This window comes from Formica exsecta, unplaced genomic scaffold (genome assembly GCF_003651465.1).
Source record: "Formica exsecta isolate Colony F162 unplaced genomic scaffold, ASM365146v1 scaffold667, whole genome shotgun sequence".
In the NCBI taxonomy this organism is placed as follows: domain Eukaryota; kingdom Metazoa; phylum Arthropoda; class Insecta; order Hymenoptera; family Formicidae; genus Formica; species Formica exsecta.
In genome coordinates this window covers 55,209-81,127 of record NW_021853430.1, presented here as the reverse complement: position 1 = coordinate 81,127, position 25,919 = coordinate 55,209, and the positions used below count along the sequence as shown (strand labels likewise).

The following is a 25,919-nucleotide window of genomic DNA, read 5'->3' as shown; positions in this document are numbered from 1 at the left end:
AGACGCGCTCAGTGGGTACGACCCCCAAAGGTTACAATCTACCTTTCTCTCTCGTACCCAACTTGGTCACAAATCTTTTCCACGGGAAGCATAGGCAATTCCCCTTCTAGATATATATGTTCTAAGGCCCGAGCACAGACTTTTGCATAAGCGCATAACCATAAGCATAAGCAAATTGATTGGTCCATTTCCTTATGCATATGCTTAAGGCCATCACACACAAAATTCCGTAATGTCCGGTCTACAATGAGTCGTTAGTCGTTAATCGCAAATTTATGGACCAATCAATTTCCTTATGCTTATGGTTATGCGTTTATGCAAAAGTCTGTGCTCTGGCCCTATAGGCCCATAGGTCTGGACCAATGAGCATCGAAATAAAATCGCCATATTGATTTACATAGCATGCTCATTGGTCCAGATGGTCTTAAGCCCAGATGGCCTTAAGTCCAGATGCCTTTACATGGCAGCATTAAGGTGCCATTACATGGCAGCATTAAGCGTCGAGCGTCTGCGCAGAAAAATGCGCAGAATTTAAAAGAGAGATTCTAGGCTGAAATTAGACTCTGCGCAATTTTCTACGCAGACGCTCGACGCTTAACGCTGCCATGTAAAGGTACCTTTAAGCGTCGAGCGTCTGCGCAGAAAAATGCGCAGAATTTAAAAGAGAGATTCTAGGCTGAAATTAGACTCTGCGCAATTTTCTACGCAGACGCTCGACGCTTAACGCTGCCATGTAAAGGTACCTTTATGTTATGCATATGCAGCTATGTCAATTGTGTGTGAGGGCCTTATATGTCGATGGCTGCAAGAAGTTGGAATCTATCTGTTTAGAATCCTACGCAATGGTTTTTGTGCAAGCGCTCGACGCTGCCATTTAAAAGGACCTTAACCCTACATGCCAATGTAGTCATAGTTTATGGTCTACGCTGTGTACGTAGCAGAGCGCTCTGACGGCGGTGAAAGCATGTATAACGGAATGGTATCGTGACGAGGGTGGATGGACGCAACGCAACGGAAACTTTGGCGAGCGTAGTCGATCTAGCGAGAACGGTATTTTTGCTTATCGAGAGAGAAGATGCGCCCCGTCATCTATGTGTGATCACCGTGCGTTTTCGCGTTATCATCGCATTTGCTGTATAGGTTATAATGGCGCGCGCGTAAGATCAGGCAAATAACAGACTAAAGAGAGAGAGAAAGAAAGAAAATATGTGTGTACAGTTAATATATATCGATCTTTTGTTATTTTCACGCGAAACGTACACGCGCGAGCGAAATAGAGAGTGAAAGAGAGAGAGAGAGAGAGAGAGAGAGAGAAAGAGAGAGAAAAGCGATGGAGAAAGAAGCGGAGTAAGGTTAGACGTGATTTTTTTTTTTTATAAAGCAGCTAATTCCAGAGTTTGCGCGCGCGATTTGTTTTAAAAACTCGAAGACATCGCGAGTCTTCGGAGTTATATTCGCGATACGCCCAGGCTTATCTCGTGATATCTATCTCGGCCTTGTCGGCGAAAGATCATCACTCGCAATCTAGCGCATTTCATATGTCAACAATTCGATTCGATGAGAATTGTTTTTCATCAGAGAACGTAAACTTCGTCATGGTGTGTCGCCGGCATGTAAGAGCGCGAAAATTAAACCGGCATCGCCTTCGAACGTGAGACAAAGTATTTTTGCGATATATATGATATGTGATATATATATATATATATATATATATAACAATTTTGAAATATGAAAGGCAAAGCGCATCCGCAGTGGATTCACAAACAATACAAAAGTACGTCTGAGATTCATTGTGTGACCGTTCGCTGCTATTTGAAATTACCGATACGTTATATCTTTCGCGATAATTGCCGACTCAAAGTTTATATTAGGATAAAAAAATCGGTAAGAGAGGATAGATAAAGAGATAAGATAGATAAAGGGAAAAGAATAAATTTACAGAACAGAGTGATTATAAAGAGAGCAAGCAGCTGCTCCAAATGACAGCGCGGTAAAAATTTCGCGCGAAAATGTATTTCGATATGCGTATAAAATCCAATAATCGAAACCGTGTTAATTTTGAGATGAATGCAATTTTTATATATATGCTGTAATATATAAAAGATTTCACATTGATCATCGCGTTTCTCTCTCTTTCTCTCTTTATATCGTCAAAATAATTACGGTAATGAAAAAAACGTACACACGCGAGCGAGATAACGTAAAACATATTAACAAACACGAAATATCATAAATTATTTTCGCATATTTATGATGTCGAAATGCGCGTTTAGCGAAAGTGCACCGAATCGCCCGACGTGATCTACGAGAAATGCGCGACTGTTTAATTGCAGAGGTAATTGTTGCCGCATCTTCCACTATTAATTATGACGACCCTAGAATCAGATGAGAGCTATCTCGATAAGCTGCCGCATGTGGAATGGGACAGTACGACCTCCCCAGAATCGCCCGGGTGTATGTTTCCCGATGGACTGAATCCCCTGAAATGTCAGATGGCCGGCCATCCCTTCGATGGTGACAGGCACACTATTGGTAAGTGCAATCGGTAAAGTTTCTATTTTTATTAAGATATTTTAAATTATATTATAAATTAATTAAATATATATTTTTGAAAGAGAGAGAGAGAGAGAGAGAGAGAGAACCATTACATATAATTATTGACGCAAAATTCAAAATTTATAATAACATTAATGCAACTTGTTAAGAAATGATAAGTTTTTTATTCTCGATATATTAAAAATAAAATTTAGATTTTTGTTTAAAATTTAAAATGTAAAAAGTAATAAAAATATTTTTCCCCCCTTTTTTTTATAGAAATATATATCAAATAATGGAAGATAAATATACAGATTATATTAAATAATGTTTGAATATCCAACAAAAATTTAGAAATTTTTGGATATAGGTGGCTAATTTATTTGCTCTTGAATACTACTATAATGCGATTGTTCTATTCTAATCCTTTATCTTGCGAATGTTTGTGTACACGCTGCATTAAAAAATGTATACTAAGATTGATCTATATATTCCTATATATTACTTTTAATCCATTGATCTGAAATTGTGAAGCATAAGCAAAGAAGCATTTTTCCTTCACATTGTTGATTGTAAAATAAAAACATATAGAATGAATATTTTATTAATATTTTATACAGAGTCAAATGTATGTAATTGTGCAAATATATCACACATTTATCGATAGTATATATTAATATTTGTTTATGTGTATTAGATAAATTTACAAAGGATTGCATGTGTTTCCACAGGCATGTTGGTATGCAGACGGACTGGACATGTACTGAAACCAGCGACTAAAGTGATCCTCGGGGAAAGAGAAATTGCATTCTACGATAACTTGAAGAATTCCCATGATCCCACGATAGTACAACTAAAAAAATTCGTTCCATGTTATTTTGGCACGACAGAACTGCGAATCTTTAACAAACGTAAGAATTTTTCTATAATCCAAACATGATATAATATCTTTGTGATCAAAGTGAAATAATGTTAATGTATATAATATAAACAATATAAAACTTATTAGATATACACATATATACAATACACTCTAATTGTAATCGTAATATAAGAATTAATTAAAATTTAATGTTACAAATATAATATTAATTGGCCATTTATTTTTTTATCTTAATATCTACATGCATCCAATCGCGTTACTAATCAATTTGTTTGATGATAGGTACGAAGTTTCTCAAACTTAGGGATATCACGGAGGGCATGGCAGAGCCATGTGTGATGGATATCAAGATTGGCCGTCGCACGTGGGATCCTTTAGCCACGCCAGAGAAGAGGGCAACGGAAGAACTCAAGTATGCCGAATCGAAGCGTGCTTATGGTTTTTGTATAACCGGTTTTCAAGTATATTGTCTCTCCACTGGACGATTAAAAAAATTTGACAGAGATTATGGCAAGAAACTTGATGCCAAGGGCGTCGTAGAAGGTATCTGCTTTAGAGTTTTAGGAGACATACAAAGTCGATAAGAAAAAAAAAGAATAACTGTCACTCGATGCAAATGAATCCAAGATTTACGAATGAATCCAAGATTTACGAATGAATCCAAGATTTACGAATACTAAAAGTTTATTTCAGGACATAGGGAGTAGTGAGTTTTCTTAAATAACCGAGATAGCACGTTGTCCGCCTCCGATTCGAGCATGGCTAAGGCTAAGTCCCTTAACTCACTGGTGGTCGATCGGAAATAAAAATTAGTGTACTTTCCCACTTGCAAATACCAATGGAACGAATTTTAAATCTAGAACCTTGATAGGACATATTAGCAATTTCGTTATATCTTCTTAAAAATTTGAAATAATTGCGCACTTTCTGTTGATAATATAATTTTTTGTTATCGTATGTGTTAAATCATAATACTATATCAAGCGATAACAATTCCACGTCAACGTTCTAGAGCCAATAGCAAATTAGAGATTAGCTTGGGCGCATTAATGAAAAGAAAAATCTTTGCGATGTGTCCTATGACTTAGTGATAAGATTTCGTTAAGTTTTATATCTTTCAAAACCGCGTTAAAAATCTTTTTCTTGTCCTCATGCAGCACTGAAAACTTTCTTGAACATAACACCTGAGAGGCCAGCCTGTCGGCAGTTGATCTTCGAACTCCTGTCATTCCTGGGAAGAATCATGCTGCTCTTCCGCATACAGCGGAAATATCGTTTCTACTCCAGTTCACTTCTGGTCGCCTACGATGCTCGAAAATTACGGCAATGTTTTAATAATGAAAGTTCTAATGATCAGATGCACTCCAGAGATAAGTCTGCCTCCTCTCCGTCGACAAGTCGTACCACTTCAGGCACAAACGTATCCGAGCAAGTCGCGTTGATTGCATCTGTTTCCAACGCAGGGACGAAGAGAAATTGGATAGAGGCGCAGAGAAGTAAACCGATATTCAAAAGGAGCGTAAGTCTCAGCGGAACCGTGCCGATAGCGCACGAACAGATATTGAATCGAAGCGGATTTTATAGTCCAGATTTTAAGATGAACCGTCTGTGTCAGTCCTGTCCGAGCCAATTCTCGCTTCCATGCACGAATAACGTCACGATTAAGGATATTCACAACATAGAAAACAAGTGCAATTGGGTCAAAGTAAACATGATTGACTTTACGCATGTCTTCCCTGCGGACAACTCCGATTTGGATTTAAATTATTTGGAAGGTATCGAGAACTTGATCAAGCTTTTAAGTACGTTCATCAAGCGTATTCGAAAACGCGAGCAGGACAGCTCTTGCGCAACTATCGCGCAATAAAGTTTCCTTATCAAAGAATAATGTATTATTCGTGATGATGTTCCCGGAAATGAACGAAGATTAATTCAGCTGAGAGTAGAATTGACGATGTGTCGGCCTTATTATCGGATGATGGAGAGCAGAATAATCAATAGCGCCAAAACCTCTGACAACGGCAATCGTCAGGCTGAGAGGACGCTGTTCACCGAGGAAAGCCACTGAGCTTTTGGGAGAAAGAGGTATTGAAATTTGAAGAAACTGAGAGTTTATCGAATGTAAACAGGTAAAATGCTCAGAAGATGGCAATTTTTATATGAACTTGCGGCGATGTATTTCTCTCGAAGGTCGGATTTCTGCAAGAATCACTTGATACAGAGCCAAGTATAGTAAAAAAGACTTCTGCCCAATTTAAAAAGGCAGTGTAACTCAATCAGACATACGATCAGTTCTGAATCTGAACGGATTTCAAAGAGAATGTCTTCTCTAGACTATAATAATTAAGACTTTTATACTTTGCCAAAAAAACTTACACATTGTATAAAGTATCTAAGAATTTCGTACACAAATTTCTTCATATTTTCCGTTTACATGAAAAAATATAATTTTAAAAATTCAGAGCTGGTAGAGAAATAGAGCACACCTTATCGTTCAAGTTCATACCATGACGACAATAAGTCGTACTTTATGAACACTACTGCGATGGCAAAATTCTCTAAAAATGATGTTACTTTACTATTGATTTTGCCATGTCACAGATATTTATATTGTACGCATTATGTGAAAATGCAGAAATTATTGTAAGTATAACACCAGCAATAAATCATTACGACATAAAGCGAACGAGTTATTGAACGCTTCTATTGATTTCCACGGTAATAAAATGGAGAATCTGTGACAGACAATAAGAATACTTTCTTAGTTACTTTACATGTACTTAAAAAAAAATATTACAACCATTATATTAATATAATTACTTGCAATTTGATATTCTGTATAAGTGACATTATGCGATTACTTTAATCCAACGATAATTTAATTAGCAATAATTAATATATTCTTATGATTTTATCATCAATATAAAATGATTATCTACTTATCCTCTTAATAATCACAAAACTCAATAATTGATAATAATTTCTTATTATTTTATCTGTTATTTATCTCTTACAGCCGTTTTCGCACGCGCGCGCGCGACTTACCGGGATCCGTTAAGCATACAGACAAGCTCTCGTTGTTGTATAATATTTTATTCGCCATTCACTCGTAAACAGTTTTTACAGATCGTCGCCAATTGGCGTGCGCGCCGTTGCGACCGAATCAATCGCGATAATAATTAATAATAATTTGTTTAATCTCTCGTATAACACTTATAATAACGCGCGCGCGCGTGCAGGTACATGTTCCTGTACGCGTGCGTGTGTAGGTGTATGTATTTAAGAATGCGCGTACAGACACACGAATGTACGCGCAGACACATGTATATACATATATAGATTGCTCACGATCATCGTTCGCATTCTTCTCCCTCTCTGCTACATCTTCTTTTTACTTACGCTCACTTTACTAACGCTTTCTCGTTCAATTCGGGTTAGTGATTTTAATCGAGGACTGCGTCTGATTGAAACTATCAATGTACAGTGTACATTGTATTTTCGCTTGTCTAAATACGAATCGAAATGGTTTCTTTAAGGGTAGAAGGAAGGGGGAAAGGAATTACTTTCACAGCTTGAATTTTGTTAGTTTGTCCATAATTTTATCGATAAAAAATGTCAATTTATCGCAGAATTTAGAATCCAAAATAATAGGCAAAGTTATTTTTATTACAAACTGATGGTAGTGAAATCGTCACATTAAAAAAAAAAAATCAATCGATTACAGTCGCGACTGTATGCATGTATAATTAACGTTATCAAGCGCGATGAGTTATAATCAGATCAGATGATCGTAATTAAACAAAATGTAATAAACGATCGACAGAGCAACGCGAACAGCTGGTGCCCTTTTTCCCGACGACGTCGGGAAACGTGCGTTGTGATTCGCGCGCAATTAGATAATGAAACAAGAACGCGACAATAACGAGATAATAATATAAGTAGCCCTATATCACATAGTAAACGCAAGGCGCAACAATAAATATTGCAAGACGCATTAAATAGCTAAATGTGTAACGCAATAGTTCCGTAAAAAAAAAAAACGGATTTTGTTAGTATATACGATAAAATATGCATCATGCTAGACTAATAATTGTTATACAATGTGATCGAAACACAAACACTCTCTATCTGTTTCTCTCCCACATAGACACACACACACACACACATACATGCATTCTCTCTCGCTAATTATATAGGTATAATTACAAAGCGATTCGATCGAACGATTATAAGTTTTGTTCGTGTATTTCGTTCGCGTCTCGTTTCCCCGCATTCACTCTCACAAGATAAACGAAGAAAACCTTGATAAGGGGACAAACCGCTTCGCTATACGAGGCAAATGGCAATAACAACGAGAGATGCGATACGCGCATTGATAAAAAAAAAAAAAAAAAAAAAAAAACTTTCTTTGCTCCTTATCGATCACTCGAGTTTCCTTCCGCGTTCGCATCTTCGCATATGTTTCCTTTACGCATATCATAATATATAATTAGACTCGCTTTAACATTATAATTAACGGTTATTTCGTCGATAATTACTTTAGTTGCTTTATTAGCTGCTACTTTCTCTCTCTTTCTCTCTCATTTAGATCGATATTTTTAACGTATATAACTATATAAATACAGCAGACATTCATTATGTATTTACAAATCGATCATCGCATTTCCCTTCCTTTTCGCTCTCTTCCTTTCTCATTCTCATTCTCATTTCTATTTTCTTGCATCGTAACTCCTTTTCTCTAGAGCACTCGCTCATTTCTCTCTTTTTCCTTATTCTCTCGCTACGACAATCTCGCGAATTTTGACGGCGAAAGAGCGGATCATTGTCTCATTAAATTAAAGCCATATCACCGACATTACTCCCCACGCACATGATCAGTCTTATAAACTCCCATTATCTGATTACGTTAATGATTTAAGTGATCTTTAACATGTAATTTTAAGTAAATGTATCAATGTACATTTTCTGAAATCGTCATTAGCGTGATTGTTATCTCGACAATATTGGGATAATGATATGAAATAAGATAATTGAGACAGCGTTAAAATAATTCGCGCCGCGCCGTCCGAATTCTTCGAAATACATTATCGTTCGTTTGTGCCGACGACAAATTGATAGGTGTATCCTCGAAATCGTGTATCACGCGAAACACCGATATCAACAAAGAGGGCCTAAAACCGATAGACGTTGGCGGATTCAAGGACGAGGAGTCGCGCGCGCGCATTTGAGAGATTCATCTGAATACGCGCTGCCTAAATATGCCCGACAAAGGCCCGACTACGAAATTGACGAATTACGACGGTAAACTCGAACAATTGCGCGTCTGGCCCACGCTGAATTAGGGCTCTTTGCGCGGCGAACGTCGCCGGACATCATCGCCTGGCGAGCCGGGCTCGTTCTCTCACCGGATTTCGATCTTATTAGTGCTCTGAAAGGAAGGATATCTGGACAATGGCGCGTCCGAAAGAGTGAATCGGAGTTCGTCACGGGCCGTTGTTCATCGAATCAATGGATATAAATGATCCAATTAGATCACCGTAAAACGGATTCAAATGTCGAATTCTGTATCAAATCTGTATTGTCGACAGTGTTTGCTGTTATCTAGATGAAATTATCTAGATAAACATTTAGATGAAGCAATTGCATTATCTTTAGATAATAATAGGATGTATTATCTACATTTTTATCTGAGATGGAAAAATGCGTCATTTATCTTAAATTATCTAAGATAATGACTGCATCTAGCAAAACTCAGCTCTTAGTAAGCGCTTTATGATTCTTTAATATGTTTGGTTCTTACATTTCGATCCAACGGTGAACCAAAGGTAAGATCCAATCATATTAAAGAATCACTAAGCACTGTACTCAGTACGAAACTATAAAGAATAGACCTAAAGTATGTTGCATTATACTGCCTTGTGCGTGGTATTTTTTACTATTTTCACTACCAAATGTGATTTTTTCAGTTTTGTGCAATTTCTCTATTAATAATATTATAAAATGAAAAAGTATTTAATGAAAAAGTCTATAAGTAAATATATATTATTTTAGTTACATTTTTTCTTAATAATTTTTTTATAAAGCAATGTTATCTTAATATCATCTAGATAAAATATAATCATCTAGATAACTTTATAATTTCATCTATCATCTTGATAAACTTGAAATCATGTTTATCTTATCTAAGATAAAATTGTCTTATCTTATCTTTATCTAGATGATTTCAATATTATCTATGCACTTTTTAATTTCAATCGCATTTCCATCAACTCGCAAACCATCCGCTCCTTCGCCCACGCGATGTGTTATCCCGACACAATGTTGGGATAAATATTTGCAAACCTACTAGATATCTTCGGAGAGCTCACGTAGAAACGTAAAGAGGCGAGTATACGGTGGAAGAAATTACAAAAGGAGAAGAGAAGCATTATATATATATTCTCACATATACACATGTACTATATAGCGAGAAAGAGCTCGATTCCGCACCCTTATTCGCGCGCGGGTGGCCATTCGGGTTATCCTTTCTCTCATCCAAAGAGCGATGACGCGACGCTACGGCCAGGGATATTCAGAAAGGCACTCGCTCATCCTCAAAGATATCCGAAAATCAAATATACAAAACGAATACGGCGTCGCCGGAGCGTCGCGACTCGCGTCACCTCGAAGAAACCACTGGTGTCTTGTTTGTTGCTATCTACCATTTACTTTCTTATATAGAATCAATCAGAGAGAGAATCAGAACATTCGATAAAATTTTTAGCTATTGTACCGCAAATAAATCACTTTCCTTTCTTTTTGCAAGAAAAAAAAAATACATACGTATATATAAAGTTACCTTTAAATACATTTAAATCCTTTATTACAATATATAAAATAATATAAAATAAGAAGTATAATGATATATAAAATCATTATTTTTTCGTAATTTAAAAAGTCATATGAATGACTATTATTATTTACTATAATTTTTTAATAATAATAAGTTAATATCGTGTTAATTAAAAAATATGCGATCATCTCGGAGTCTCATAAGCATTCTGATTGATTTAAAAAGCAAACCCCGCTGGATTCAAGTGTCATGTACACAAGTTTGTCGCGAGAACATCGAAAGTTCCTCGGTTTTATGTATATATTTCACAGTAGAATTCACCCTTTCGACTTTTTCCGTCAAGTTAAATGTGCGAGTCATGTGCGCGCGAAAAACGCGACGAGATAATATCTCTAATCTTAATAATCAGATACAGCTCGGCTGGTTAATATCGTAATGTTGTCGCTATATAAGACCGATTAGGATATCGATCCAGGAGAGAATCTTGCATCATGGAACGCTCTGGGTACTAAAAAAAAACAGCATCGAGATTGATTGCTAAATCGCGATCGTGGATCATCGACGACAATCTCAAACTGGAATTATCGTCGAATTATTCAAGAAACGTAAAAATCCGCTGCGACGAACAAGTGGCAATATTATAAAAAAGAGGGATCTAAAATCTTTAAAAGTGTTCCCCATAAAAACATCAAATTACGTAAATTTAGTATTCTATTTCTTTTGTAAAGGTAACGGCATATCATGATTAAAAATATCAAAGTTGCAATATTCATCAGGGCTGCTAACGCTCTTATTAATTATTTCTAGTTAATTTGTGCGTGAGAATTGAACGTTAGAGAGAACGGAAAAAGGGAGCTTAAACCAATTTGGCACATTGCCTATTTTCCAGTTAGTTAACATGTTGGCGAAATTTGCGAAAATATCCATGACATCTCTTTTATACGATGAAAATAAAGTCGTCACCGCGCGTTACTTAACGATCGATCGCGTTCATTAATGTGTCAGTTCTGTACATATTAATAGATATCTTTTTTGAGAACATTTAATATGCAGGATGATATAAATGTATCATACTGCAATCGTGTCATCAATTTTAATACTGTTCGCTATTGTCACGATATGTTTTGCGATTAGTATCTCTAATGTTATCACATTGTGCTGTGAAAAAATATTTATAATTTATAAATTATAAAGAAAATCTATTGCTGATTAGATTTCTCATTACAAGCTAAAAAATGATCAATTATAAAAATAGTTGGTAGAAAATTTAGTTTTCTCCAACTTGTAAATTAATTAATAATAAAAAATAAATAAGAAAAAAAAAAAATATATCTATATATATAGAGTTAATAAAAAAGAAATGTATATATATGTATATATAATTTTAACGCAATGTCGAATGATCCACGATATCGACGATTTTTCGAAAGACTACTGATTACGATCTAAAATGACGTATATATTTACATAATTTCCGATACAATTACGATCACAATATCTACTAAAAAATTCGAAAATATTTCAGCGGGAGCGAGTCGCGTATTTTTTTTTTTTTTTTCCTGTTTTATTTTGTTCGACAAATTTGTGTCTGCTGCGTTAAAAAGGCCCCTTTTTCTAGGAAGGAAAAGTGAAAGATAAATCACAGAAGATGCACATGCAGAGAAGACGACACGCATCGCACATTAGTACACCTAATACATAGGGATCTCAAGGTTCGCGCAGCGAATAATAATCACCATCTCGAGTAAAAATCAGCTCTCGATCGCGTATAACTGGCATTTTTTGGCAGTTAACTTTGATACGTATATAATGTATATATTTGTATATATATGGCATATATATGCGCGTTATCACCGTGGGGTTCGGGTGATAATATATGGCCTTCTTCCACCCCCCCCCCCCCCCCGCCCCTCTTCCTTTGTCGTTTTCTAATAATAATATATCAACGCCGACATCCGCCGAAGCGGGCGAAAAGACACTTTTCCCTGCTTTATACAGAAAACGGAGAACAGCGCGCGCGAGAAATATACGAGGCACACACGTTATTATTAACGTGACTGCTGTTTGGTCGGCGCGCGATTCGCGGCCGATTGGCTCGAGAGTATAACGATATTTGCGTACGACTCCTTGCACGAGTCGTATAAGAGCAAGTGAAGGTAAAATACTTTCGTTTCCACGTATATACATGTACATCTGGTATTCGGCACCGAATGTGATCGCACGATATCGAATCTGGATTTTATAATTCAACGATTCCGAAAAAATAAATTTAAAAAAAGTAAAGATAAAAGAGAATATATATATACAAATAGAGAAAAAAATCTTAACTTTGTAATAAATAATATCAAGATTCGAAAAAAATATCTAATGGATGTATTAAACAATTTAGGACGCGTATATTTTTTACGTTTGTAATTAATAAAAGATAAGATGTAAGATTTGTAAATCCCGAATAAAATATTCTTACAATTGCCGGAATAATCCGCTTCGAATAAATCTAGTTAGATTCTGTAAACAGGTCGATTCGTCGCATTTGTGGCGTTTAATACCGCCCTTTAATGCCGAGAATATGGAGTTTGTCACCAGTTATCTATCAGAGTTATCGGCGCACTTATCAGCTCTCTCTCTCAGAATCCTTCACGCGATTACAGTCTTTTCTAGGCGCTTGTTAGCAAATTTTATTATAACTTGCAACTAACGAAATATACACCCAATGTAACCGAGAAGAGACAAACTCGAAGCCATTTCTCAGAGCGACGCGACATACTTTTCCCCTCTCGCGAAAGATAAACGGACAGACTCGTCGACCTTCGGATCGGAAGTTTCGTTCCTCCTGGAGAACCGGCGATCGATGGCCGCTCGCGACCATCCTGAATTCTTATGTAACACTAGCATGTCTCGAAAAATTCTTCCGTTTGACAGAATAGTTTTTCTCGGGGATTCGCGCGATTAGGCTCACATTATTCTATGACGTTTCGCGAGAGATTACACGCAAAGCCAATCGATAAGATATTAGGTGTGCTTGGCATTTCTAAATGGATGGGTGTTCATACCCTTGATACCTTTTTTGACTTTAATGGCATTATCGCGCGCGATTCGAAGTAGTTTCTCGTAGAACAAGAATTTTGTTGTGGCTTCGTATTTGAGCAAGGACGAATGTAATACTTTTCGCTAATAACTTTGGTTTACGATCGTATTTTGTTCGTGCAATTCTATCGCAAAATAAAATCGTAAATTTCTTTTAGAAAATTTACCGCAAAAAAATAGAGAGAATACTGACCTGCATTCCTCTCGATCTAGGTGATGCTAACAATTCTCGATCACTGTCTCGATACTCTGGGACTGAAACGACCAATGTGTTGACTTGTTCCTTCAACTAGGACGAATAAATATTTCACATCATCGTAAAATCAATATATCCGGATTTAAAAAAGTCCGCAAGTTTCTTCCTGAATATATAAATCTTGAGAAAAATCCTATTTAAATTTTAGAGCCATAAATTTTGAATTCCACAGAGGAGAACATTACACGTTCCAGTTCCACGGTATCGGATTTCTATATATAAGGAACTAGCGAATTTTTTGCCGGAAAAATTTCATCTCGGAAGCATCGCAAGATTTATCATTGCGTTTTACAAACGCGACATCTCAGACGCGACTCGCCCGTCGCTCCTTCCCATTTCCTTCCCTTTTTGCCGTTTTTTTTTCTCCCTCTTTTTCTCGTATACTTTTACCAATCTGTGTCTCCCTCGCTCCCCGCGCATCGATATATCATTGAAAAACCGCCGCGTGCTTCCAGCGGAATCGCGGCAGGAATACGCTTCGATGCCCAACATGCCACCAATAAATTATCAATAGTGTGTTATATACGATTCCGGCGGGCATTGAATCTCTCCTCGTCGACATACACGTCGGAAAAGTACCGCGTGAAACGAATCGTTCCGATCTGCTAACGATCTTTCCGATCGCGGTAAGATCTAGTCTATCTTTCTTTATCTACGTCTCATCTACATGTTGGCTATGGAGGGGAATCGATTGAAATCATTCCTTCTTCCTTTCTTCTCGTCTCAACGATATGGCCGATTAAGCGATAAGCGATCCGCAAACAATAACGAGGGCAATCGGTAGCAAGATCGTCGATGATTTGGCGCCGCTGATGACTTGCGGAGGAGCTTTCGTCGATAAATCTGAAATGAAGAGATATGCAAATATGATATAATTTTGACGAACCAATTCTTTCGATCTTGACGAAAAGAAAGGAGCCTTCTTATAACTTGAAGCTAGATAAGAAATGGTCTTATTTATTTCATCGCGTGATTTTGCAATCGCAGTTGCTCTCTCCCCGCCAGTTATATGTCACTTGCTTTATCTAGAAATATTTAAATGTTTTCGCTGCGACACATATTCTCGGATAATAATACATGATCTATGCAGTATGACACATAATTATTTTGATAATTGGAATTCTGCTGAGAATATATTTGCAGCCGCTTTCGCGTCTAATAAAATTTTGATTAGTAACTGGATTAATTTCTTCCATTATATTTTTTGTCAAAAAGGCTCATTTCCTTTCGTTCGAACGCATATTCTCGGATAATATATTCGCTACTGCGAAAACCCCTGAGGGCGAAGCTCCTTTACAGACAACGATACACGCTGTATACAGAATCCAGCATCCGGCAATGGAGTTCCATCAGGGATATATATCGGCCGGATTATCGAAATGCAAATCAATGCGGACGTAATATGGCTTACAGGATACAGGATACAGTACCTGACGTGATCGGACCCGTTCCGGAGCCGGACGCCTCGTCGTCATCGCGATCGTCATCGTGACCGTCCTCGTCGTCGTCATTCTCGCCGTTAACGTGCTGCCTCAAATCCGGGCTGTCTCCGCTTCCGGAACCGTCCAGGGCCTCGTCGCCCAGGAAGGCACCGGCGTCGGGCGACGACGCCAATTGCGTTTGTACCAGCTGTCAAGAAGACACAATGGATATCAAATACATAGTCGTGAGTTATTATCGCGTAAGATATCAAATTTCTTTTCTAAAAATATTTATGTTATTTAATCATTTAAAATTTTTTTTTTTTTAAAGTAATTTATATTTATTCCTGAGAAAATATATAAAATTCTGTAACTCTGTCATATTAATTACTGTTCAGTGAAATACTACTCGTTGCGTGTGATATAGTTACACAATTACCTGTTTAAGCAGAGTATAATTGAAATCGTCGAGTATGCGAGATAAAACGTAACAATTTTCTAAAATTAACGGTTATTATGAAAACCATGAAAAAGTCATTCATTCAACGGTTCTATAATCATGAGAGAAATTATGGCGATTAATTTTGTCATTGGTAACTCATTAAGGTGTCCCATTTACCCAAAGATCTCTATTAACCCATTTGACTCTATATATGAATAACGTCCAATTAATAGCTGACACTCTCAATTTAAACTTAATCATCGTCGCGCACAATGTGACGTAGATTTATATTCTGCTAAAATTCGCCGCCGACACAAACCTTTAATCCCACGGCCGCCCCGTAATCATTACTCAAAGCTCTCTCGCACCTGCCAATAATATCTCTAGTTCACTAATTAACGGTTTTTCCACCTATACTATATCATAGATATCATGCACATGTCGTGCGTTGCGTATACATGTATTATATATACACGGTGAATATCTGAATAAACTGCGTGAATTCTTGCCATCGTTCAAGCATTCGAGAAATTTCGAGCAAATAATTTAAACGGAGTGAAAATTTCATTTTTGCAGGATTGCGAGATAACGAAACTATTTAGATGAGTCGTTTTTATCGGAGAATAACCGCTCGCGCGACGTAACCGGCAAGATTGATCGTGACACCGTGTATACATGCGTGTTTCACGACACTCTAATCAGAAGTAAGCGGCCCGATTTCTCGGCACGCGAATTAACATGCGTGTGGGCGCTATGTGTCTGTCCCACACGCGACGGTTGCCAACTTTAACAAGGCTAAGGGTTCTGTTGAAGAATACGAAACGAGACTGAAAGATGGAAGCTACAAACCGCAATAAAATTTTTCTAGAAAAAAGGCTCACGCTTATTTAGAGAAATTTATCCCGCAATTTTAATCTTTAATAATATTTTCAGCCAGTAAATTATAATAAAGTTTTCAACATAATTAGTTTTATAAATATATAATTCTATAAAATTATTGATCGCATAATTATTTCCTAGAATCTTGGACATATATTTATATATGTAGTCCTAAGCATTTTTGCAGGATTGCGAGATAACGAAACTATTTAGATGAGTCGTTTTTATCGGAGAATAACCGCTCGCGCGACGTAACCGGCAAGATTGATCGTGACACCGTGTATACATGCGTGTTTCACGACACTCTAATCAGAAGTAAGCGGCCCGATTTCTCGGCACGCGAATTAACATGCGTGTGGGCGCTATGTGTCTGTCCCACACGCGACGGTTGCCAACTTTAACAAGGCTAAGGGTTCTGTTGAAGAATACGAAACGAGACTGAAAGATGGAAGCTACAAACCGCAATAAAATTTTTCTAGAAAAAAGGCTCACGCTTATTTAGAGAAATTTATCCCGCAATTTTAATCTTTAATAATATTTTCAGCCAGTAAATTATAATAAAGTTTTCAACATAATTAGTTTTATAAATATATAATTCTATAAAATTATTGATCGCATAATTATTTCCTAGAATCTTGGACATATATTTATATATGTAGTCCTAAGAAATCGGATTATATCGATCAGCTTTGAGCACCCATGTGCGTTTTCAGGTGAGTCTACGCAACGCGCGACACGTGCTTACTCGGCGCACCGTCTGCGATCTTTGCCTGACTATGAATAATTCTAGATTAGACGAGAATTTATGATTTGTCTGCTACGTTCGTCTGGGAGTTACAGGTCACCGAGCAGGTTTTCCGCATCAATGAGCTATTGCAATAACCGTTTACGAATCGTTAACAAGCCGCGTGCTGCGCGACACGATCTGTATATCCAACATGTAAACCGAAAAGAAATTTTCAATTAATTCGATCGGTATTTCGCATTTTATTAATAATAAATAATTAATCTAATTACTCAATTAGTTATCAAATATAGTTTTATAATATAATTTATTTTTAATTATTGTAATTGATATAAAAAAGATTTTTTTGGGTAAGCTCTCGAGCAATTTGTTCGAATCTGCGTACGTGACGAGTGTCTTTATCACCGAAATCTCGGAAAGAAAGGAAGAACGTAATTTTTGCTCTTCTCGTTCGAGAACATTGCGGATTCCTTTTCGATGACCATCGACCGTTCGTCGCGTTTGTCGCACGGTATGTTTGAATCGACGAGCGAATGAAAATTGCGGCATCATTTAATCCGAGGGAGACGAATCCACTCAAGACCGAACGGTAAATTACGACTTGATGCACTCACCTGATTAATGTGCCTCAATTGGTCAATGAGCGCGCTTATGTTCGTGTTGCCGGCGTAGGTAACCGGTGTCGACGACGTCGTTGTAAACGTGACTTCAGGATTATACTTCTGAACATTCGGACTGGAATCCACCACGGTTTTCGTATATCTGAAATAACACAGAATATTGCGCGATCGTTAGGTTCAAATTTATTCCGCAAAATTGCATTGTAAACAGGTAAATGTATATTATTAGAATCTTAATCGGGTGCAATATTTTGATGAATAACTAAATTAACGCGCTTGATAACATAGTTGCAATATCTCCTCCAAGACCAACAAACTTGTCATCAAATATAGAACTAAAAATTATAGTCCTCGCGAGTAATCTTAACGTATGTCTAATCCGGTGTACTGTTTTCATTGACGCGCTCGTAGAAATGGCGATGCGAACAATACATGCGATACATGTCGCATTCATACATAAGCGCGGTTATCTTCCGCGCTTCTATCTTTTGCGGGGTGCTGACCGACAAAAGAGACAAATCGTGCGCACTTCGCGGAATGACGTCTTCCGTTTTCGATCACCACGCGATTAAGCGTCCATGAATCAATGAACCGGGAACATATATGTCCGCGAATAGTCCAGAGGCCAGTAATACTTCATTGTCGCTTTACGCAAAGAGAGAGAGAGAGAGAGAGAGAGAGAGAGAACGCGGCTATTTATCATTACATTATATTTGTTATTGCGGTAGATAATTATCGTGAAATGTGCGTTACGAGATAACGCATGGGAGATGATACGATAATTAATTCGTCTGTATGTTTTTAAGCAACATTATTATATATATATATAAAATGATCTCAAGAATTTACCCTTAAGCGTTGTTATGGTCTTTACGGGACACCTTGTATATACCTCTAAAGATCTCCATTACTTCGCTTCTCATCAATTTTATTTCGCTATTATTTCCACTATCCGCCGTGAAAAATATTACATGAAGCGCCAAATAGGCGTGCCCGAAGTATTCACTAGAACTAAAAATTATAGTCCTCGCGAGTAATCTTAACGTATGTCTAATCCGGTGTACTGTTTTCATTGACGCGTTCGTAGAAATGGCGATGCGAACAATACATGCGATACATGTCGCATTCATACATAAGCGCGGTTATCTTCCGCGCTTCTATCTTTTGCGGGGTGCTGACCGACAAAAGAGACAAATCGTGCGCACTTCGCGGAATGACGTCTTCCGTTTTCGATCACCACGCGATTAAGCGTCCATGAATCAATGAACCGGGAACATATATGTCCGCGAATAGTCCAGAGGCCAGTAATACTTCATTGTCGCTTTACGCAAAGAGAGAGAGAGAGAGAGAGAGAGAGAGAGAACGCGGCTATTTATCATTACATTATATTTGTTATTGCGGTAGATAATTATCGTGAAATGTGCGTTACGAGATAACGCATGGGAGATGATACGATAATTAATTCGTCTGTATGTTTTTAAGCAACATTATTATATATATATATAAAATGATCTCAAGAATTTACCCTTAAGCGTTGTTATGGTCTTTACGGGACACCTTGTATATACCTCTAAAGATCTCCATTACTTCGCTTCTCATCAATTTTATTTCGCTATTATTTCCACTATCCGCCGTGAAAAATATTACATGAAGCGCCAAATAGGCGTGCCCGAAGTATTCACAGCGTAACTATAGTACAATAGATAACTCAAATTGAAATATCGCCAAAGTCGGAGATTCCCGAGTCCTCTCGGTGCTCCTGAATACCAGCCATTCATGGAACGAGCTTCTTCGAGAGGGATCGTTCCTTCACCCCTCTTTCATCCCTCGTCGCGACTGTGCACATGTCGCGTTCCTCAGTTTTCCCGCACCATCATCTTCCAGCGATTTTCCTCCCTCTGCTCCTTTTCCGCTAAATCACACCCTGCGGCGATTCCCATATATTTTCTTTTAAAGTCTTATACAAGGTGCGCAAGTTTCCTTTATATATGTAAACTCTTGGATCAATTCCTAGCGCTTGCAATTTTTAAGATGCAAAATAGATGATAATTATAAAATTATTATTTATTAAGAAAGAGATGAGACGTAGCATATATCTCGTATTCTCTCTCGCACCCTACCTGTCGCTCCTTTCTCCTCTCTCTGCTTGAGTACCTCATCATCTCTAACGAGTACAATCCGATCTCCGATCTCGATGGCGCAGAGACGAGGAACCGGATAAAACGGACCGACAAAAACTGGTTCTCGGCGATCGAATGCGAAAACTACCCAGGCGAAAACTGCATTTCCACCTCGATGCGCGTACAAGATATTTGATAATTGGCGTCGCAACCGAAAAAGAAACAAGAAGGAAGAAAAACGGAAATAAACTGGATAATTCTTCGTTCAAGGATATATTACTTTGCACCTATTAAGCGAATTCCGTTCTAGAAAATAATCTTGTCCCTTGATATTCGACACTTTTGATCGACGCTTTTGTAATTAAAGCTTAAATTAAGCTTGCATTCAAGCAGAGTTTGCTCGAGGAAGAAAAAGAGATAGGGAGAAATTGAATAAAGAACATAAAGGCTTAAAGCTCAATTCACAAAAGCTTTGATTTTCAATATGCTCATAACTTGGAAGCTCTTTTAAAGCTCTCGATTCTCTTCTCTCGCGGAGAAATGCTCGCTGCAAATTGGTCAAAGAATCCGTGAATGGAAAGGGGAACGCAGGGAACACCCTTTATATACCGCATATAGATGGTTCAGCTAAAAGCGTATATGCGCGCATCGATTTGCAACGCGGCCGAGAAATGGAACGTGCTTTGGGGCAGATTAATATTTCAATGCCGGGAAAGAGCGCCGTTAGAGATGCCACTATTATTCCGCGAATTCCAAAGGCATGCACGGAAGAAGCCACATCATCATCGTACGCGATATGAGACATCGGTATTTGTGGTGCCCGATCGAAGTACGACCATACAAACTTAAACATCCTGCTTTTATTTTAGCAGATAATATTTATATTTTACAACACGTTTTTAAATATTGCTAAATCAGAATAATAATCGTGTTTATTTTAATGTCTTACATTTAATAATCATTATTCAGAAAGCAAATTGATACATTATTAATATTTTATGCTTTTGCGAAGAGGGGTGGTCGTCCAATTTTTTTTTTTTCGTAGAATCCACTATGCTGAAAAAATTAATGAATTATTCGTATAGAATATAAATAAAAGTGGAACTTGGAACAATTCATCGTCGTCGAGTTAATTTAATATTAATATTGTCGCAGGATCCAACAGTGCAAACGAAATAGTAATTTTATAAAAGACCAATCCAATAAAGATAAGAGTGCTGTAATGAAGAATAGCTTCGTTTTACAATCGCCTTAACTAAGCTTATTTCATGTAAGAAGGAGCGCTTTCGTAATTGAGCGAATGAACAACAAGAAGTTTGCTCGATTATCGCGGTGGTTCGTTGATCACAATGAAGCGCTAAACTAAAGCAACTAAATTAATCGCGGCTAGTCTTCTTAATGGCCGGATACAGCGCGGTTCTCACGTTCATTGTTAGGAGATATGCCCGATCGTTCGTGTCGAGAAAATTACAATTTGGCAGAAACAAAAGCCGGATGAGTGTCGCAAGTGAGAAAAAAAACAAAGATTATTATTTGTATAAATGAATAAATTAAAAAAAAAAATTAATTGTGACATTGCGTTATAAAATAAAAAGGTAATAATGATTTATCCTTTTTCAATTATAATCAGGGTGTCTACTTAAATCCTGTAAAAAATTTCTCTGAAAATTCCCTGATCTTTCAGGTATTTTTGTTCAAAATTCCAGGTAAAGAGAATATTTTAAACATTTTTTGATGCAGTTTCCTAAAATAAGTTTTTTTATTGTACGCCTTTTCTAATGCTTTTCATTCATACGAAGGAAAAACACAAAGTCACTTAAGTTTCAAATGCTAGATTTACAAATATACTGAAAATAAAACTGAATACTTCTCGTTAAAATAAAATTTTTTAACTTGCATAAAATTTTTATTACTAAAAATTAAGATAAAGAATATGTATTGCAAATTTAATATTTTGTTAAGACATTGGCTGTGTTTCGATATTCACTGCCAGTACTGAAAAAAATCTATAGCGATGTGACGTATATGTGACATAAACTATAGATTTTCAGTACTGGCAGTGAATATAGGAAAACGGCCAATGAATATATAAACAAAGATAGATATATATTTATAATATATTTTAAACACATAATTCACAACATGGCTTATTGACGGATTGTCTACTGCTTACAGTATAGTAGCAAAATTATCAAAGAGAATTTTAAGAAAAATGTCCTGAGTCTTAACAAAATTCCATGAAAATTCCCTGATTTTTCCAGGTATAAAAAAATTCCCTGAGAATTCCAGGTTTTCCATGTTTTTGTAGGGAGTAGACATTTTAATGATGAATTTTTATATAACTTAATTGTAACTTGAAATTAAAAATCTTTGCTTTTTATTCAAGATCCATTGCAAATCCATTTATAGAGTTATCGTCAAAGCCGGATCTTCGACTTACTTCTGAAAGAGAAGCATTTTTATCGACGTTCTTGCGACAAATGGACCGAGCAGGGCTCTCTATGAATGATTCTGCTATTCGTGCGCGTTGCTGCACTAGAACATTGATATTCCAGCGGATGTTATCTCTCGAAGTCTTGGCGCATATATACCGTCATCCGTTGGCATCACATTGCGAATGCATTATTTATAACACATATCGTCCGCGCAATTCGTTCCCATTCGAACGATGTATCGGATAAACATATGCTAATATATCGCTCGTCGTGTCCGACGTCAACCGACTGTGTCGGTGAAGCTGCAACTAAATTAGAAGTACGATCATATCGTCGATGACGTACTGCGTGCGCATTTCTTTTATAAAGTCTTATTAAAAAAAAAGAAATAAAAAAAAAAAAAAAAAAAAAAAACAGAAAAAGATGACTCCATCCAATAAAAATAAATTATTACGAGAGATTGCGTTGTCTTAAAAATGTTATATTAAATTTTTATCTTCTTTTCACATTTATATGTTAAAAATAAATAATTTTTCTCCACTTAATTAACACGTACAGAGCTGCAATATTTTACAATTCACAATTGGAACGGTAAATGGAAGAATGAAGATAAAGCATGAATGAAAACTCTTGGTTTTTGTGTGGAAAAAGGAATAATATAAAACTTTTTACGTAATTTCATCTGGAGGACAAAACTTCATTAATAACTAACGGATGACCAACCTCCAACTATTCTACAAAATAAAAAGAATTAAATAAAAAGATTAATAAATAGCGTACTCATCTCTCGATTTAATTATAAAATCTTTCGCTAATATTACTTGAGTTTTTACGTCGTAATTCGCATAACACACGGTCCAATTAAATCCCATCGTCCCGAAGCAGTCGCCTGTTTGTCAGCGATCTTTCCTCGAGGCACAGGACGAGAAACAGAGATCGATGAATATGCGCGTGAGCGCTCGGCGCATCGTCATCCCGTCGTCCGTCGCGGAGGAGGTGTCGCGAGGGGAATTCGCGATGTTAGATTGTACTGCGCGTATGTATTCGTCTCGTCGATGATCCAGTCATCGTCGGGGAACTCGCTTTCCGAAGCGAATACGTGATCGCCGGTGGCCGGCCCTCGCGCGACGCGAGGGGAGACGAGACGAGACGAGGCGGGAGGGGGTGGCTCTTTCCGGCCGTATCGGGCACAGACGATATACGGTTTCACAGCTCGCGATTCACATATCAGGTTCCGCGGTTCATCACGTCGATCGAATCGACACGGAGTGCGTGAAGCGCGGGGACGCGCTTCCATAACGGAATTAATCGGATTAAACGTTCCTGCGTTTATTTCACGGACACACGCGTAACGCGTGTCCGTTCGCCGCAGGTATTTTAACGATGACGTGTCGAATTATCGGCAATTACGCGCCATTCGAAACGAAGAATATTATTCGCGATATTCATGAAGAATCTGCTTTGCGATATCTTGGGTTAAATCTAAATTTTTAAAAGTAAAGGCGATAGAGGAATAAAGCCTATTGCACAATGCTAGGCGATAGCGATAAGCGATATCCAATGAGAGCACTGCTTTTCGAAAAAGCAGTGCTCTCATTGGATGTTGCCTATCGCTAACGCTATCGTTTAGCATTGTGCGATAAGCTTAAAGGTGTTGTGTTTCGTCGTGTGTAACACACGCACGCATATGTATATAGGGCGTACAAATTTTTTGTACATGTTAGGAACATTCTATATGTATATTATAATCAGGGTTGGGTAAGTTATTTTTTTTTTTTTTTTTTCTTTAACTAAGTTAAGTTTAAAGTTAATGGCCCAAAAATTAACTAAGTTTACGTTAAAAGTTACTTAAACAAAAATTAATTAATTTATCAGTTAAAGTTAAGTTGAAAAATTATTAACTTAAAGTTAAAAGTTAATTCTCTATCCAATAGCGAATCGACACATCCGACAAACTCGTACGACAAATGAAATATTTGCATTAAAATCAACCATTTTCACACGACTTTAATATTGATGAATTATTTTAACTTGTATAAAAAAAGTTGATAAGTAGTTAATAATAAGTTAACGTTAATGCATTTAAAAATAACTAATTTAAATTAAAAATTAACTAACAATAAGTTAATTTAAAAGTTATTAACTTTTTAACTTAATTTTTAACTGTTTAACTAGTTACTACCCAACTCTGATTATAATCATTGTATTCTTTAAAAATACTTCAGTGCCAAAGCCGTTACAAAAGTCCCTCAATCGTCCCACGTGCGCGCGCGGTCCAACGCCTACCCCTTAATTGTCTCGCGCAAAATCAAGACTAACGAGGGCCTAATCTCGCGAAATGTGACTCTGTATCCGAGCGATCAACTCGGCGCGGCGGAGCACTCAAGCGGCAGCAAAGCAGCGAGAAATAGCAGGGCGAATGATCTTGCGACATCGTGACCTCGTGGCTGAGATGTTTGGCTGGCTGCTGCGTCGTTCAGTCGACGCATCGCGAACCGCGCGCGCGCAAACACACACACACATACATATCCACATGCATTTAAACGTATAAATGTATACGTTATCCGTACAGTATCCGCACTCACACGCGTGCCTCCTTCAGGTACCCGGCGACGCAACGGCGCCCGTTTCCTCTCGTTGCCAGACTCTTTGGCGGCTTGGCGTCCTACAGGCTACGCCGCCGTTTCCTCTCCCCGTCCTCACCCTTCCCCGGCCTCACCTCCTCATCATTCTCTTCCTTCTTAGCATCGATCTCTCTCGCGATTCCACGGCTCTCTCCCTTTTCGTACCGTTTCTCCAACGACATCGTCTTCGCCGAAGATGTCTCGCTCGAAGAAAATGACCAAGTTTTATTTATTTATTTATTTATTTTTTTTTTTTTTGAGCTTTCTCATCCCTCTAATTAATTTTTTTAAGCTTTCTCACCCCTCTATTTTTCTGTTAAAATTTTCTGGATGAAAATGCCGTTATATATTATATATATCGTGCTACAAAGGTAATCTATGAAGAAATCACACTTTGTATTCCGTTTAATAAAAATTTAAATTATATTAATTCTTTTATGACATCCATGAAATATGAATTCCGGTACACACTTTTTTAACGGTGATCTCAAATAGCGTGTTTATTTAAATCACCGTTGTGACATATCCGTGATAATCGTCAAACCGTCAGACAGAGCTCAATTAAAATTTATTATTACATCTCAATTAATTTAATTCATACCCATGTAATGCCCAAGGTTAATTAAATTCGTCATTACGTAACGTGTATTAATTCCGGGCAGTCCCTAAATATTACGAGAGGCTTTTTCAATCAACCCCTCGCGGAATCGAATTACCCGGATTGGCGAGCGCGCTCCATCGAGGGTTAACAGCCGGTTTCACTTTCCGCTCCGGATCGAAATCGCGCGGAATCGCGACGGCTTCCTCGACGGATCGAATCTCATTTAGATTTTCACCGTGAGATACTATACGCCGTCTGTGAGAACCGTCTGCGAGAGAAAGAGAGAGAGAGAGAGAGAGAGTTCTTCCGGTGGAAACCGTGGCACGCGAACGGCGCGCACGCGCGTGTATTTATAAGCTTGTGTGCGTCTGTGCATACCGAGCGTGGTGACCGCGCGAGAAACTTCGCGTCAGCTTGAGTAAACCGGGATTTCGAGAGA

The 25,919-nt window shown here is 37.5% G+C and overlaps 2 protein-coding genes across 5 annotated transcripts; one reads left to right on the top strand and one right to left on the bottom strand.

Annotated features, from left to right (window-relative positions):
• The first annotated feature begins 892 nt into the window (after positions 1–892).
• LOC115242999 (inositol polyphosphate multikinase-like) lies at positions 893–7,820 on the top strand. Of its 4 annotated transcripts, none has more exons than XM_029819645.1 (5): positions 893–1,104; positions 2,334–2,532; positions 3,267–3,446; positions 3,701–3,961; positions 4,576–5,285. In XM_029819645.1, exons 2-5 carry the CDS (start codon positions 2,367–2,369, stop codon positions 5,283–5,285), a joined length of 1,317 nt encoding a protein of 438 aa, XP_029675505.1. In that variant the 5' UTR covers positions 893–1,104; positions 2,334–2,366. The 4 variants fall into 4 exon arrangements, with proteins under 4 accessions (XP_029675505.1, XP_029675507.1, XP_029675504.1 ...); XM_029819647.1 differs by having other exon boundaries at positions 893–1,157; XM_029819644.1 differs by having other exon boundaries at positions 894–1,208; positions 4,576–7,820.
• Positions 7,821–13,972: 6,152 nt separating this feature from the next.
• LOC115243006 (syndecan-like) lies at positions 13,973–25,061 on the bottom strand. The gene is made up of 5 exons (XM_029819651.1): positions 24,975–25,061; positions 24,841–24,920; positions 17,695–17,842; positions 15,024–15,222; positions 13,973–14,436 (listed from the first exon to the last, which is right to left on the bottom strand). The coding sequence occupies exons 1-5, from the start codon at positions 25,059–25,061 to the stop codon at positions 14,333–14,335; spliced, it is 618 nt and encodes a 205-aa protein (XP_029675511.1). The 3' UTR covers positions 13,973–14,332.
• Between the last annotated feature and the right edge of the window lie 858 nt (positions 25,062–25,919).